The following is a 17,698-nucleotide window of genomic DNA, read 5'->3' on the forward strand; positions in this document are numbered from 1 at the left end:
ATAACTAGCTAAAAAGACCTGAGTAGTTCGGATCCTATTAAAATAGGCAAAGTTATTCTGATTTCTGGTAACCAAAGTAATACTAAGAATTTATTATAACAGTTATTTGAGAATAATGTGACTGACCTTCTGTGCATATATGTATATGTATATACATATATATATAATTGAGAAAATGTGAAAATACTGATGCCAATTATGTTCCTTCTTAATCAAAGAGAACAAGAGATGTATTTTCCTATCCTAATCATTTTTTGCTATTTTTAAAATTTCTTTGTTGTTTGAACAGATTGAGCATATTAATTCATAGATCCTTGTTTTGTTCATTTAATAGTGAGATATTTATTAACAACACAAAAACTAGTTTTGGCAATTAAAAACAACATAAAGAATCATGTATCCACAAACATTTTACATCTTATATTCTTATAGTCTCTGTTTATGACATCCTTACATTTTGTATCTCTCTTAAATAAAAAGCCAAATCAAGAAGCACAGTAGAAACTAGCATAAGTTTAATATATTTTAAAATATAGAAATATATTTTAAACAGCACATTTAAAGAATACTATAATAGACTTCCGTTTCTTATTCTTACAATGGTACATCATTAATTAAAAAATATATTACTTAACGTACCCCCCAATATAATTATCAAATTTTCTTTAAGATAAATTGCATTTTAAAACAACATCGCCATAGACCTCAATTACAAACAAACCCATAACATTTTTGAAGCTGTTTCTGATATGTTTTATTTGAAAGATCCAAAAAGGTGATTAATAAATGGTGCTTTATAAATATTTTAGACGAACTGTTAATAAGCCTAACCGTAGAGCCACCACAAACAGCAAGTTATCTATCTAAATGTCATTCTTCAAGAAGTCAGTATGTGTTAGAGAAAAGCATTAGAAGACAGAAAGAGAAACAGAGAGAAAATAAATTAATTTCAGAGGGAAGGACATACATGCACATACACACAACAGAACCTTCTCGTTTGGAATTATTTGTGCTTGGAGGAAGGCTTACAAAATCCCTTTACAAAATAAGGTTTTCATTGAGCTCATTCTCAAAGATATGAAAAATGGATTTCAGCTGTTCTCTTGAAATGGCAATTCTGTCAAGCCATTCTGGGATTTTTGGTAATTTCCTCCAGTTTAGTTTCAGTGCTTTTACTCTAAATAAAATCCCTTGCATCACATCAATCAGCAAACTCAGTTATGAAGGAGAGCTAGAGAAAATGGCTCTGTCGGCATCTTTGCTCCGGGATATTTTACGCATGCAGTGACTTTGTCTGTGGGGAAGGAAGTGGAGCTCATGTAAATGTTTCTTTATTTTGGACTGTTTTTAAATCTGAAAATAATCTGCAGCAGTAGTGTTCTAGATAATAGGCAGACATGATTTATTTGAGGTAAGAAGGTTGTACTACAATTTTTTAGTGTTAACTTGGAAAGTTATGGACACAGGCTCAAGCCTGTCTCCACAGAATTCCTGAAGCTTTGAGCTCTTTGCAAAATCTACAATCCACAAGCCAAGAAGGAACACACTCCTATAGTTACACGGATTCTGTTAAAGCAAGCAGTTATAACAATTATGTGCAATCTTTCAGCTTCTATGCTCTGCCTACCGTTTATTTATTCAAATCCAGTTCAACATTTCACTTTATCTAATAAAGCAGAAACTCTAAAAGAAAATTATGTTTATCGAAGCATTTTTGTTTGGGTTGTTATTTTTTTCAGTTTTATTTCTAAATAAATATCCTATCATAGTTTTCATTGGCACAACATAACCAAATACATTCAATTTCCTTCAGCAATATTTAACAGTCAAAGGAGTTCTGTCTAATTTCAGAAAATTTTATAAAAATTGTATCAGAAAAAATGTTGAAATGGAATTGAATTGGACTTAGCGTATCCCGTTAAAAGTTAGACCAGGCAATCTACTGTACAATGTAATGACCTCTAAAATAGATTTTATTGATAAGGTAACCTCAAAGGAGAATATATACCTTTAAATAAATAAAAGTGACTATATACATGATATTGTACATAAGTAGAGAGATGAAATGAGCCAGACTAATATTACGAAATTCCCCTTTTGTCTGAAAGTATACCTTTTATTGTAGTCATAACCCTTAATAGAGATCTTTTTCTGATTACCATTATTATTTAAAATCAGTGGCAACCACACGAGCGCACTACCATATTTCTGTATTTTTTCAAAATGACATTGGAACTGTCGTCAAAGTACAGCACAGAGATGGCGTTTAATTTGGTTGGAGCACAACAAGGCTTTGGTACGTGGTCGGGAAACATCAGATGCACCTGGGAAAGAAAAAGTGTTTTGTTTTTTTAAGAAATAAGGTAGACATTTTGTCTGCAGCTTTAAAATAGTATGCTTGTTTTCTCATTCATAATCAGCACACGCTTACTTAAGCTGACCACCATTCTCCTACGTATGTATGTTCAATGGCTGGGGCGGGGCTGGGAGTCTGGTAGTGAAAGATGTATTCTCAAGCGTGAACACCCAGAATGAACCCAGCAGTTCTAATTACGTGTTGGGGCCTTGAAAAATATTCTAGCAAGTAAGGAAAATTCCCTCTATGGAATATTCAGTGGAAATTTTCCTGGAGGAAAGAACATGGTAACTAGCACTGAGTCGCTTTGGGTTAGAACAACTGCTTGTTTACTTCATGAGAGATACAGAAGTTATAAATGCAAATCAGTGAAGCCACACAATCGGACTGTAGAAAGATGTGGATCTAAGAATTGTTTTTAAAAGGATAATTAAACAATAAATCATAAAAGTTTTACCAACTCTTAATTTTCCATCGTAAAGGAAGCATAAACATCACAGCAAAATAAACTCCAGGTATAATCCAATACTTGCCTTAAAGCCACGATTTCAACTCTTCCCCACAGAATTTTTTACCAGATTGGCTGGAGTTTAATATCCTTTTACTTTCTTTCCCCCCAAGACAAATGCCAAAAAGCAGGCTAAAGCTAAATCAGAAGCAAGAAGCCTAGATATTTCACAAATTGAATATCCATCTCCCCCAAAAGCCTAAAAAGGCGGCTGTACATGGAAAGTGAAATGCTTAAGTAAAAGGTTTATTCTCATTTTGATCTGACTGGCAGTCTGCCTACGATTTGCAATAATTGAGCAAGGAGCCAGAACATGGTTCCCCCTTTCCCACACACCTACTCTGCTGCTTCCCCCAAAGGAGTTTATGGGAAGTCCCACCGATGAGTCCTAAGAGATCGACAAAAAGCAAATACGGCCTCTTGGAGTTTTGGCTGCACAATGTCCTGGCTGAAATGATATAAAGAGCCCTGCATGTGGACAAAAACAGCAGGAAAAATGAGGTGATCTGACATGAACTTGAAATTTCCTAAGACCTCACAAAACTAAAAGTTGGATAGTTGCTACAAATTTCAGATGCAGCTTGTGTCCCTCATCAGCTTTGTCTTCCGTGACCCATACATACATGATTGATAACTCCCTGTCTCAACGGCCTTGGCAGCCTCACGCAGCAGTCGCTCCGAAAAAATGGATTGTTCTTGAACGGTTTCTCAAACGTATTAGTCACAAACATGCTTTTCTTTAACAACAAACACTCCTGTCTTCTTGTTTCATGTCCTTCACAGAACAAACGTAGAGAGTGCACAATGCCAGGAAAAAAAATCAAACTTCCCATGCAGGCTTCAAGGTTTGCATTGACTTATGTCCCACATCCCAGGACAGTAATGCAGAGCAGGGGCTTGTTCCAAGTCCATGTCAGATTTTTTTCAAATGTTTGTTTTTTGACACTCCCTTCTATACTACAGCCCTAAAAGCTGACAATACGTAGTTACATATTTATAAGAAAAAAAGGAAAAGAAAAATGAGAGAAAGGGGGAGTATTTGACAAAGAGTTTTTTCAATAATTAAGCATTGCTTAGCCCGAGGGAACCTTTGATACGTTAGATACATATCTAAGGAAGCAAAAGTCTACATTCTGAGTCATTGAAATGACAGTTAAAAGAAGCAAAGAATTTTCTGAGAAATTAAGTGGCATTTCTCTATAAGCTAATAGTGGCTGTTCCTCTGTGACCCTACAGAAAGATAGTGATCATGACTGTCCCTTCAAGGCATGAAACAGCAGCATTCTTCTCTATGTAGCTAGCTTTCAGGTAGTGCAAATTCTCATAGACAAGGCTAGAAGGCTAGACTTCATAGAGGTTCTTGTTACAGATGGAAGTTTGAATACAACACACCCATCCTTGCAGAGCATACCTGCTCCCCATCCCCCAGAAATGATATCCTGTATCAAGAAGGACTTATCTTTATGGATAGCAAAGATGGAGGCATACCAGACCTTAAAATTTCCCCAGGAATTTACTCTATACTTTGTATATGGCACAGAAGTAGGCAATCTCATTGGTCAAGACTAAATAAAAAGAACATTTATAAATGACTACCTTTCAAAATACGTATTTGTTTTATCTGTCTGTTTTTCCTTACTCCAAGGTTATTTCCAACGTTTTTGACAATGCTCATGCTCTAGTTGCCATCGATGTGCATCTTTGGTGTCTAGCTATTCTGTACTACCTCTGAAGTCAGAAGATGCCAGCAAAACATCAAGTCATTCAAAGATTTAATCTGTCAATTTATAGATACTATTCCTTATTCAGAAGGAAACTAGGATACTCTATCCGCTTTCAATTAATTGTGAAAAAAGGAGTAACCTCCTTAAGAATCAAAATTCTCCTCATAAATTCTAATAGTTACTCATGTGGGGGCTTTTTTGGTCATAAACAAGCCTCACCTACAAAGATAGATTTTTTTCCTAATAGCTACTGCTCTCTTACTGCCATCCAACAATGGCCATCCATCCCATCATTAAACTTGCATCTAAAATAACTTGTTCCCTTCCTTCTCTCCTAATTACATATAGTTAAAATGTTCACGTTAACCCAAACATTAATTTGGAATTATGTCACATAGTCTATTGCACCTTCTAGGAGCCTCTCACTTAGTCTCCCAGAGGTTGTCCCTCTGCCACATCAATAAGTCATACTCCATAAGGCATACATCAGACTCTCAAGAGGTTTCATGAGCTCATCAGATATAGTAAACCATTTAGAGGCCATGAAATCAACATTTCATTATCTTCTTCACAAAAATAAGCCTAAGTTATTAGAGATTAAATCACTGCTAAATTCCTGAATGTGGAAGGGAAAAACATGAAGATTAATTTCCACCTTAAAGATTACCAAAAAAAGTATCAAGAAATAGAAATAAACCTTCTACTTATATTCTACATTGATGAACTTTCATAATACCAAAGTATGACATGGAACTATCTTAAATAGAGTAAAAGCCCTCAGATGAAATTCAGTACAGCGATTATTCAATATTTTTGCAGTGATTACTAATGAATTGCTAGGTTAGAAACAGTCCCTGGGAACCTGCTGGATAGTCATATTGTGTAGTGAAGAAATCAGTGCAGAGTGACCACTTCATGTGATTACTCGAAGTTTCCTAGCTGAATTCTCTCCATTCTGGAATCAGGGTTATTCTTTAAACCAGCCTAAATTTCCTGACTATACCTATAATTTGTCACTTTGGCTCTAAAAAGTACCTAAGGAATTTGAGAAGAGAAGATAACATATTGATAACTATAAATGGATCCTTTCCTTTAAAACAACTTTGTGTGATGCTTGCATCATAAAACATTTCCAATCCTACAAAATCAAAGCATACCAGAGTTTGAACTATGGCATGGTTGGTGGCATTCATATGGGCATTGAGTGGAAAAGAACATTCTCCATCACAATAAAACGCAGCATATCCTTCCGGTGCTATAATCCAGTCCTAAAAATGCACAGAAAAAGAAGAAAAGATAATATCACCAAAATAAAAATAAAGAAAAATAATTCTTAAAGAATACTCAAATACATTTAATCAGGCTAGGTTTCTCCTTGGTCCAACAATTATTCTAATAGGACAGTCTCCTCCAAGCCCTTAATTTATTTTTAAGTTGAAGTTTACAACAAAAGTATAAATATTTTCACAAGAAATTGTCCTCTGTAATTTCTCCCAAGAGGTCGCTATGTAAGATATTCATAGTATGTATTAAATCCATGTATTCATGAATAAAACCATAATCATGAAACAGCATTCTAAATATTGTTTAAACAGGAAATGATGAACTCTGGAAAGTTCAACTGAACGAGAAAGGAAAAGAATAAACTTAATTGAGATAATTTTCATTACTTCTTAATAACTCATTCCTGGTTTTAGAATTTTGACAACCTCCTAAAGCTTTAATATTTGTTTCTTGTGCTGTTTTTCTTCCCATCCCTGCATTAACTTTATAGTCTCTTTAGAAGAAATGAATTGGAGCAAATTCCTGAAAACTGTACATGAAAAATTTTAGGAAGTAAAAAATTGGCACATCTAATGTTTGCCCTGATTTTTTTCCCAGAGAGGTAAAATTGGACCAAATGTAAAATTATTGAATGTTGCATGTTGAAGGTTTATCATAAATTTGAAAATGTTTACATTTTAATATTACTTCTCAATAAGATAGCTCATATTCTGAGGATCTATTTAACGGGATAATGTAATCTAAAACCTGCAATTTAAACTATTACATCATAGAGCCAGTAAAAACTATTTTGGTTAAATCCTCCTCCTCATGCTGTTTGTGAAGCATATGTAAAAGACAGCAGCAAGATTTTTAAGTGCAAGAAAAAAAATTTTTTTCTGTATTTATTTTATGACAGAGACAGTATAGTCGAGGATTCTATTGCCTAGTCTGCTAGTTTGGGACCACAAAGGGCAAATGGAATTGCTGGAGTTAATCTGAAAAATTGGTATTAAAATTAAAAGTTTAGGATATTTAAACAACAGCTCCTTTTTCTACTTTCTAAATATCATAGACTTACATTTCTTCTTTAGCATAGTTATTTTTTACTGTAAAGTCTAATAACTGTTTCAATGGTGAAAGGATAATGGAGAAATAAAAATGATATGGATAATCCATATACTGAATAGTAATGTCAAAAATAACCAGTTACTGATGGGGAAAATTACTGACAAAGATTACGAGTAACTTGGGATTTATAATAAAGCAGAGAAGAAGCATCTAAGTTGACTGTCCGTTCTTACCTGCCATCCCAGATCCCGGAAACTCACATAGAGTTCATGCTTCTTACAGGCTTGTTTTTGTTCACTTGTATTATAATCTGAAGATAAAAATCAGATTTCAACAAATGGCAGCTTACCAGGTATATTAATATTTCTTGTGTGAGATCACTAATAAAATAAATAGGAGGCTGTATTTGAAGTTGTAAAATAGGAATGTGAATCTTAAAGCTAGAGCTGCTTGCTAACCATGTGAACTTCAAGCAAGTCACTTGTCCTGAGTTTCTTCTTCTGTGAAACGTAAACATTACCGTTTACCTTGTGAGGTTCTAACCAGGATTGGTTAGACCCCTCATGTGATGGTGTACAGTCTGATGCCTGCCACTCATGAGTACCAACTGCTCAATGGATGCTCCTTCATTAATTCATTCACATTATAGTGGTACTTAATATATTTACATATATCAAATATTCATACAATATTTTTTAACATCTTCCATGAGGCAGACGCTGGGAAAGTACCAACTGGGATCTTACAGAGTTGATTTTATTTTAATAAATATCTTAAACTCGGGAAACCCAAAGTTGACATTTTGATCATCGCCCTAAAACCTGTCTCACCTAGACCTCTCCATTCTTGACTGATGGCAGCTTCTTAGGCAGAAAATAATTAATTTTAAAAATTTGGAGTCAAAACATACTCGCTTTTTTCTTTCACTCCCACATCCAGTCTATCAGGAAATCCTACACGTTTTACCTTCAAATAGGTTCAAAACCTACCACCACCTCCATGACTGGTCCTGGTTCAAGCCACCATCATCTCTTACCTGAATTATTGCAATATCCTCATTGCTATTCTCCCTGCTTCTGCCCTGGCCCCCCTACAATAAAGCAGCCAAGTGGACCTTTTAACAATAAATTGTGTCACTTCCCAGCAAAAAGTCCCACTACCGTTCCCCATATCACTAAGAATGAAATAGCCTCACAGTGGCATACAAGGCTGTATGGTTTGGCCCCATTACCTCTCTCACTCATTCCTACTAATCTTTCCCTCCCTCATTCCTCTCTGGCCACGACACCTCTTTGCTGTTTCACACAGAGGTCAGCTTTCTCCCACCTTGGGGCCTTTCACTCTCACTATTCCCTCTCCCTAGAATGCTCTCCCCCTGGAGATCTGTATGGCTAACGCCTATAGCTTCTTCAACTGCTCACTTAACCATCATCTTGTCGATAAGGCCCTCACTAACTACCCTGTTTAAGATCACAGCTCCCACCTTGACATTCCTGATCTCCTTCCCCTTGCTCTGACTTTTTTTTCCATTTCACTTATCATCTCTGGCATATGCTATGCCATTTCCTCATTTATTATGTACTTTGATTCTTGCCTGTTTCCTCCCAGGAGAATGTCAGCTCCACAAGGGTAAAAATCTTGTTTGGTTCTGTTTGGTTCACTGATATATGCCAAGAGTCAGGAACAGTGCCTGACACATAGTAGGTACTCCAAAAATATTTGAGGAATGAATGAATGAATTCCTCAGAGTGTTCCACAAATGATTAGAAGCAAAGGAAACACATTATTTCCACTACATATTTTGGAATATAATCTGAAAAACCCATAACCTTTATAATTGTGTGAAAGGATTAAGGACAAATGAAGAGCCCCAGTCTTGCATCTGGAATAAAGTGAAATAGCGAAGACAGACAGAACTTTACAGAAAATCTTTCGATATTGTCTTCTCTGGAGTTTGTTCACACTTTATACAAATAGTATTCTAAAAGCTAACGCATTTTGATTATTTCCAATATTAAATATGAAAGAGGGAAAAATTTAGGGTAAGAGAGCCAGCAAAATAATTTATTTTCAAAGAAGACAGCTAACTTTTTCTTCTAGGAATGAATCCTACATTCACTCTGACAGTCGCCTTTGGCAAATCAATGTAGCAGTTGACTAAATAGAAGCAGATTGTCTTAAGGTGTCACCTTCCAGTTTAATTACCCTCAACCTCTGATGAAAATGTAGTCACTGCAAAGATCCAAGGGGCCCGTCTTAGCGGAACCTGTCATCTGCCTTTCACAGTTACTTTAATTATTTATTTAACGTCAGTTTAGAAAACAAGATAATGATTAAATTTTGAACTCAGAGACTTTTTACTTCTAGATCAGTTATTCCTATTGTGCAGTTACCTTCATTAAAACAAATTAAATATGTAGATAATGATGGAAAATGGTGGAAACAGAATTTATTTGAAATTCAGCTCTCTTATTGTTTGAGTAAACTTCTTCCTTAATTGGAATAGCACAACGAGTTAACTTTGTCCAGGCAATAGACAAGCATGCTATAACACTAAGTACAATAACATGAAACAGATACATTCCCTGTATCATTTTTAGGGAAAAGGAGTGATTGATTCTGGTATTAGTTTGATGGCATTAACTCCTTGATATTTAGAATTAAAAAAAAAAAAGTCAGTCTACTCATTAGACTAGGGCTCAGCAAACTTTTTCTTTAAAAAGACAAATAGTAAATATTTTAGGCTATGTGGTCTCCCTTGCAACTACTCAATCTTGCCACTGTAACATGAAAGAAGCCATAGACAATATGTAAATGGATGGATGCGGCTGTGTTCCAACAAAACTCTTCTTATGGTAACCAAAATTTGAATTTCATATGATTTCTACATGAAACAAAATATTATTTTTCTTTTGAGTCTTTTTCAAACATTTAAAAATGTAAAAACCATTCTTAGCAATTGGGCCGTACAAAAACAGGTGATGGCCTGCATGTGGCTTTCAGATCTTACTTTACCAATTCCTGCATTAGACAATAATGAGAATATTTATTCATTCATCCTTGTCTTAATTAAAAACACTGAATATGAATAAAGACATTGTCGCCAATAACACACACAAGCATACGTGAAAAGCCATAAACTACGTATATGGTTATTTGAATTCCATGTTTATAAAGAAAAGAAAGAAAGTAAAACTTAAAAGTCAAGCTATATCTATTCCATCTATGCAGCTTTTCATGCAGGCTAAGTGATGTATATAATGTAACATCACATAAAGGTAACGAGCAATGAAATTTATAACAGAATCTGGTTCCAAGAGTCTGATTTCATAGAGCGTTAGGACCATATGTTTATTCTGTCAGAAATAAAAATTAATGGAGGTTGAGTGAAGTAAATGTTGTACCCAAACCAGCAAAGTCTGCAGTTAGGTTTACTACAAATGCTTGGCAGAATAAATTGTGGGAGGAAGGGCAAGTAAATTCGATTTATATCTTTAAAAAATATTGATTGGCAGCCCTTCAGATGTTAAAATGAAATGGATATAATGTAACTGTTGATGAGCCTGCCTACAAATGAAGGGTCATGCCAGAAATTACTAAAACGTTCTGGTGCCACAGTCAACACTAGAAAAGCATGCTAACATGACTCAACCAACACGCAGCTGCTATAAATGCAGCGTTTCTTTGTTTTGTCTCTTAACGGCAATAATAGTGAGAAGCCAGTGCCAAAACATTGAAAGTATTGTTAAATCCTTATTGCAAATTTCTTGATGATCGATTTCCAGAAACAGTGTAAATTTAATTTTTTTCTGTTTGATTTTCAAAAAATTCTTTTGTCGTAGAAAAAGATTGTGAAAAAAAATACATGGCGGTTAAAAGTGGTAAAAAAAAGGGGCCGGCCCTGTGGCATAGCTGTTAAGTGTGTGAGCTCCATTGCTGGCGGCCTAGGTTCGGATCCTGGGCGCGCACCGACGCACCGCTTGTCAGGCCATGCTGTGGTGGCGCCCCACGTAAAGTGGAGGAAGATAGGCATGGATGTTAGCTCAGGGCCAGTCTTCCTCAGCAAAAAGAGGAGGATTGGCAGATGTTAGCTCAGGGTTGATCTTCCTCACACACACATAAAAAAAGTGGTAAAAAAAAAAATCCTGAAATCTACGTCGGGGTTCAGGCTTTCCTGTCCTGTCTACTAGTCCTTGAAATAAACAACCAAATAAATAAACATGGGCTAGCATAGCTATGCAGGGAACAAAAGAAAATCAAATCTGAACAACTCCGTAGGCCAATTTGGGTTTCTTTTTCTTTAAAATCTAGGATTAGCTTCTTTAAGGGAGGCGATATAGATATATCTATAAAAGAAAAGAAGAATCCAAAATAGAATTTAAGATTTAAACATGGCAATAACTTAAACAAACCAAATATAATGAGATACTTTGTTTCAAAGCAAAAGAGATGTCAGCATTCTCATGCTTAATTCCCAAAAGGAAAAGGAGATAAAGGAAGTCAGCAGCTATGGCATCAGGATTTTAATTAACTTATAGAAAATGAAACTGATAAATGAATGAAGGTACAAGAGATAAAGAAGCAGGAAAGGTGCTGCAGTAGACTACTCAATAACATACATTTCAATAAGGCGTTGAGGGTAGAGAAATTCATAACGAGCCCAAAACAAATAACAATCCCCCCAAAAGATGGGGGATTCAAAATGCTACTGCTATTCTAACTTAATCACCCTCTTCCACAGCCAGTGAATTCTTCACTTGAATTTATGCACAACCCAGCAGGAATTACCACTATTTATTTGTGTAGGGATAACTGTGTCTGTCTATGTACAAATTTGTGACACAAAACAGACACCACAAAATAATAACTTACTGGTGTGTTTGCTTAACTCTGCTTAGTAAAGTGTCTATGAGGATAATCCAACTACAACTTACAGCTCACTGACATAAAAACCTGTCCACAAACCTGAGTTTCTAACTGCCTGCCAGGTATCTCTAAATGAAAGTTTCCCAGACACCTCGGACTCACTATTTTCACTTCTGACTTCACACTCCTTCAGTGCTCACTCTTTTGATTAACAGGATCACCAGTCATCTAGTGGCCCAAGCCAGAAAATTTAATAAGTTTCTTGATTTTCTTTCTTTCTCCCTCCTGTCCTACATTAAATTGGGCCACAAAGCCCCATTAACTGACCCATTTCGAGCCTAGTTGACCTGTTGGAAGCCCTTTGCATTCTTGATTATCGTCTTCTTCCTCAACACCCTCTTCTGGTAACTTCATCCTAGGATAACACTTCATCCCCGCTCTCCTCTTACATCCCGGACCTAAGTCTTTTGTCTCTTTAATGGAATTGCTTTTTCTCCTTTGCCTGTACTGAAAGTGCTGATGTTCCCACAGGAGTCTCCATCCTTGATATTTGTCTTTTACTTTGTTTTCTGTGGCACTGTCAAGTCCTGTGCTTCATCTAACAATTTGGGGTCATATCTATATCTTTTTCCTACACCTTCCATTTATTCTTGACTCTCCCATCCCCAGTCCTGTCTCACCCACCCCCTACTGGCCCCATCACATGTTTGGGTTTCCACTTCCCCTCTCTCCAATCTATGATCTTTCTTGCTTGGAGGGTTGGACTAGACTTCTCATCATTATTTAGTCTCTTAGTTTCCTCCCTTGGCATCCCATCCTTCACTCTGATGCCAAATTTAACTTTGTTAAATGCATATCTGATTATGGCACTCCTTTTTCCAATTGCCTGCAGGAAGACACCATGGCTCCTACTACCACATCCCCTACTCTTTGTGATTTGGTCTCTGCATAATTTTCTGGCTGATATCACACCCCTCGCACACAAGAATACTTGCACACCCAGCCATCTGACACTGGTACATGGCCTATAACCGTGTACATCAGGCTGAAATGTCTTCATCCACCCCTCCATTTCTGGAAAATGTCTATTCTTTCTCATATAAGACCCTCTTGAAGTCTTCTGGTGCTCTAACTTTCCTACTCTCAACCTACCTTATACCTACTCTAATAGAATTGATCTCCCAGTAACTACTAATGTGCATGTCTTTCCCATTGTCTATGTGAGCACTTTTTAAGAAGCAAGAACTTATGCTGTCCCTCTTTTATCAGCATATAGTTAATACTGTTCTTGTCACATAATGGGTACTTATTTAATATTGAATAAATGTTATTTTATAATAAATCATGCCCAGGTATATTCTCTCTCTGGACTCTCTCTAGACAGAAACTTGACAACAAACACAATGCATTAATGTCTATTGACAAGTTTTTTTATACTATATAATTAATTGCCCAGGTAGATTGGCCAAATTACATTAAAGATTCTAAAATCTCTCTTGCTTCTAACGTCTCAAAGGCCAAGAAATCTCAATAGGTGACCAGGGATATGGGTTCTTATTAGAGAGAGAGAGACCTCTACCTTTCTCTGATGTAAGAGTCTGAATTCTTTATGTACCATTTCTAAGAAACCAAACCATACGAAGTTATTTTAAAAAGAACAATAATAATGGCTACCACTGAATGAGCATATACTGCTCTTCTCAGTTCTTTACACACACTAATTTATTTAATCCTCAAAACTCATGTAATCTTACCCTCTGAGGCAGGTACTATTAACATTCCCACTTTACAGATGAACAAACAGAAGCAGAGAGAGGTGAAGTATCTTGTCCGAGATTATACAACTAGTACGTGTTGAACCCAGGATTAAATCAGAGGATGATAGATGTATAGATTGATAGATAGAGAAAGAGTGAGAGAGAGAGCGGGATATTATATGCACCAAAATAATTGTTGTTTTAGGAGGGATTGCCACAATTTTGCATGATTCAGGTCACAGATATCAGCATTTAGTGTTAATTATTGTAGAAATCATGTGAATTAGAAATATTCTCACATGTGCAGCCTTGCAGGATTTTCATTGCAGCATTGATTTTGAGAGCCCCAATTTGGAAACAATCAAAATGTCTTTAAAGAATGACATGATTAAATAAACTCTGATACATGCACATATTGCAGCATTGAAAAGAATGAGGTTGCTCAATTTGAAAGACGGCTGAAACATATTGTTAAAAAGAATACATAAAACCAATTATATGACATTCTGGACAAAGCAAAACTATGGAGACAATAAAAAGATCAGTGGTTGATAGGCGAAGGGAGGGATGAATAGGCAGAGGACAGAGGATTTTTAGGGGGTGAAAATACTCTGTATGATATTATAATGATGGATATATGTCATTACACATTTGTCCAAACCCACAGAGTGTACATCACCAAGAGAAAACCTTAAGGTTTAGTAAACTATAGACTTTGGAAAATTATGATGTCTCAATGGCGATCCATCCCTGGTAACAAATGCACAATTCTGGTGAGTGATGTTGATAATGGGGAAAGCTATGCATGTGAGGGGGCAGAGGGTATGGGAAAATCTCTCTACCTTCCTCTCAGTTTTTTTGTGAACCTAAAACTCGTCTAAAAAAAAGTCTTTAAAAATACATAAGATATATCATTCATGTAATTAAAAACACAAAACAAAAATACATTCTCCGAAAGAGACGTATATATAAAAGATTTGGAAGTGGACGTACCATGTTATCAGTGTATCGGGTAATCTATCTCAAAACAGTTATGTGATAATGGGAGAACTTTAGCTTTATTTATGATTTGATTATGTTTAAATAATGAAAATGTATATTAATTATATAATATAAAACATTCTAAAGAAACAATTCCAATTAATTGTTCTTCCTGGTTTTGATTAATATCTGTTTGTCCAAGAGGCATAAGTTTACATTGTATCCATTAAGCAAGAGACAGTGCCTATCAGAGTTGAGAATAAGTGCAGAATGCTTCTATTTCAACGACTATGTGTAAGACTTGATCTAAGAAATCACCATGGTTTCAGGCAGGGCCACCAATAATTGAATTTACCTTCAAAGATCCCTAGTATCAATTAGTATATAGATCCCTAGTATTATTGCACACAATAAGCAATCTTTTCAAGCAGTTCTGCAGGGAACCAGGGCTTGCCATTTTCCCTGTTAGTTCTTCCAAATTCTTAATACTCTATTCTTTGCAGCATTGATATATTCCTTAGAACATCATCTTGCATTCAGTAGGTTCTTTAAAATCTTATCAACTTAGAGCCTTTTTATCTTAAAGTGTAGGTAACTTAAAATTTAGCTTTCCCCCTATTTCCTTCCTTCCACACCCAAATTCAAATCAACATACATTGTGGGGCCTTATCGTGAAAGAAGCAATATCTCCACATCGTGTCTGTTCAACCTTCTTGCCAAAAACCTGTAGAGGAGCAAGGAGGGACAGTTTCTGCAGATAATCTGGAAGCAGTGTTTCTGTGCATTTTCACTTGAAAGAGGAAGTTAGTTTTTCCCATACAATCAACTCATTAATTTATTCAACAAATATTTTGGGGGTTCCCATTTTGTGCTAGACATTGTTCTAGGCTCTTCCATAGGAGTATAGAAGAATAAAGGGGCATTGAGAAGTAGAAAGGCAAGAATCTTTGAAATAGGAAAGAAATGGGATAAAAACAGCAAGAATGATCTGGATTTTAATTCTGCACTGAGACTTTCAACATTTGATGATACGCTGTGCAGAAAAAATGCAATCAGGCAAACATCTCATACAACTCTCTCCCCACCCCTTTCTTGGCCGTGTAGTCTTCAAACAGTATCTTAATGTAAAAGCCTAGTACTATTACAGCATTTATTGTTTACATTTGGATAATTTTAAAAATTTCACTGGCATTTCCAGTCTCCTAAGTATCAAATTTTGTGTTTCTATTAGCCTTCCCTTTCCTTAAACCCCTGTCTTTTAGGCCAAATCCTATGAGACTTTTTCCTGTCTGCTTGATTACTACCTATTGCAAAGCTAAGTCTCATAGACACAAACCAGCTACTTTCTTTTTTCTTATTATCAAAATATGAACACGCTCCAAAACCATCTACCACATATTTCACAGAAATGGTTGCCAATGACAAACTTTTTAAAAAGAAAACATTGGTCTATATTAGAATAATTTTGTACTCTAAATGGTGTTAGGAAACTGGTGAAAAGTTACGTGATTTCTACTCCATGTGTTTTATTCATCTCTAGTTATAGAAGTACATTTGTTACTTGTGGTCAGGAAGAGACGATAAATAGAGTTCAGCAACAGGGAAAAGGACTTTGATGATTTCAGTCTCCAGAACGCCTCTGCCAGAGTCGTTACGAGCTCTAGTAATAAGTATGCGACTTATAATTTTCCCTTTGTAATTTCCTCAAAAATTATTTACCATTCTACTCAAGGTTTAACAAACCTTTTCCTTAATGCAGTCTGTTACATTAAATTAAAAACATTTCAACCAATTTCAGAGCCATTCTACATGAAAAGAAAAATATACAACTTTGACAGGCTAGTATTTACAAGGAAGAAAAGGTCTTAGAAAGTTATTTTTCTCCATCTTTCATATTAGGCAATTACAATTTTTGCCAAACTAAATATCTTGTGAAGATCTTTATAAAATAGCTTCGTAATAAGGCACTAATATCATATTTTACTTTCAAGTGAAAAAGATAAGTCATTTTAAAACATCACTTTACACATAGCATGTAACTCAGTACAATGTAATTCCATATAGAAATCTTCCTGCCTGCTTCTGTTGCAAGTTACCCCAGACTTCTTTCTAACATGATTCTCCTTGTGCACATACTTTAGGAAGATTCCAATGAGTTCCATTTAGTATTTTTGTTGAGAGTCCCAGGTACAAAAACAAAAAACTTATGTGGTTTTTGTTTTATTTATAATCATTCTTATCTAAGACTCATACATGTTTAATAAAAAATCACGGCATGATTTGTCAGTTTCAAGTGATTTGGGAAGAAATGAAGATTTCAGGAATAATGGCAATCCCTGTGAATGTGTCTGTCTGGAAGAGTGCAGCATCCTAATTTGCTGAAATACCAGATGCAGGGTCTTTTGTTCACCAGCCCATCCATCGTGCCTCACAAGTCCTCTGCATATGGTGGCCATTAACACAGAAGAATACATATTTTACAAAGGAACGAACATGTTGTACAAAGTTGGAAGAGTAAGTTTTCCCCTTCGAATGGATTTATTTTTTATAGATAACGATAATTTCTTGGAATAAAATAGTCGTCATTTTCATCTAACAACAGCTTATGAAAATCTGTTTGCAGCCTGGACTAAACAAGATACTTCTTGGTATAAATAATATGACTAAACCACTTCAGATTTTGGCAGTTAGATGCATTCAGATCAACTGTACTTTTATCTCCTTTTCTATCAATTAATATATTAAATTACAAGCACATTGAGATCAAGTGTGCATTTGTAATATTTTGTTGTTAGGTTTTATATATATATGTGTGTGCACACACACACTTAAAGCAGATTATCTAGATAATAGCCCTCCAAATAATTATTGGAAATATACATATTATCTTAATGCCCATACAATCAATCCTGCTTTTATTGTCAGAAAAAGTTTAAGCTGCATGATTCGCATGTATTAAGTACTAAAGAAATATTTTTCTGTTGAATTTACCTGGTTACCCAACCATATTTGAGAGGCCCTGGGGAAGTCAGCTCAGCAAGTTGTGTAGTTTGGTTTTGGCTGGACTTTGTTTGTTGATGTAGCCATTTCATAATTTCATTACTGCCAGCTTGATTTTAATTTGAACTGAATCTTTCAACATATGAAGGCAAGTCATACTTATTTGAAAATG

General features: G+C 35.5%; 1 protein-coding gene across 1 annotated transcript in view; it reads right to left on the bottom strand.

Moving 5' to 3' along the window:
* Positions 1-558: 558 nt before the first annotated feature.
* Positions 559-17,698, bottom strand: part of BMP5 (bone morphogenetic protein 5) — a 110,782-nt gene continuing 93,642 nt past the window's right edge. Inside the window, exons 5-7 of the mRNA XM_004424002.3 lie at positions 7,156-7,232; positions 5,746-5,856; positions 559-2,324 (exon numbers count right to left, since the gene is read on the bottom strand). Of these exons, the coding sequence (XP_004424059.1) occupies positions 2,175-2,324; positions 5,746-5,856; positions 7,156-7,232 (338 nt within the window). The 3' untranslated portion in view covers positions 559-2,174. The remainder of the gene's footprint in view (positions 2,325-5,745; positions 5,857-7,155; positions 7,233-17,698) is intronic.

This window comes from Ceratotherium simum, chromosome 13 (genome assembly GCF_057802395.1).
Source record: "Ceratotherium simum simum isolate JZ-2026a chromosome 13, ASM5780239v1, whole genome shotgun sequence".
Classification (NCBI taxonomy): Eukaryota; Metazoa; Chordata; class Mammalia; order Perissodactyla; family Rhinocerotidae; genus Ceratotherium; species Ceratotherium simum.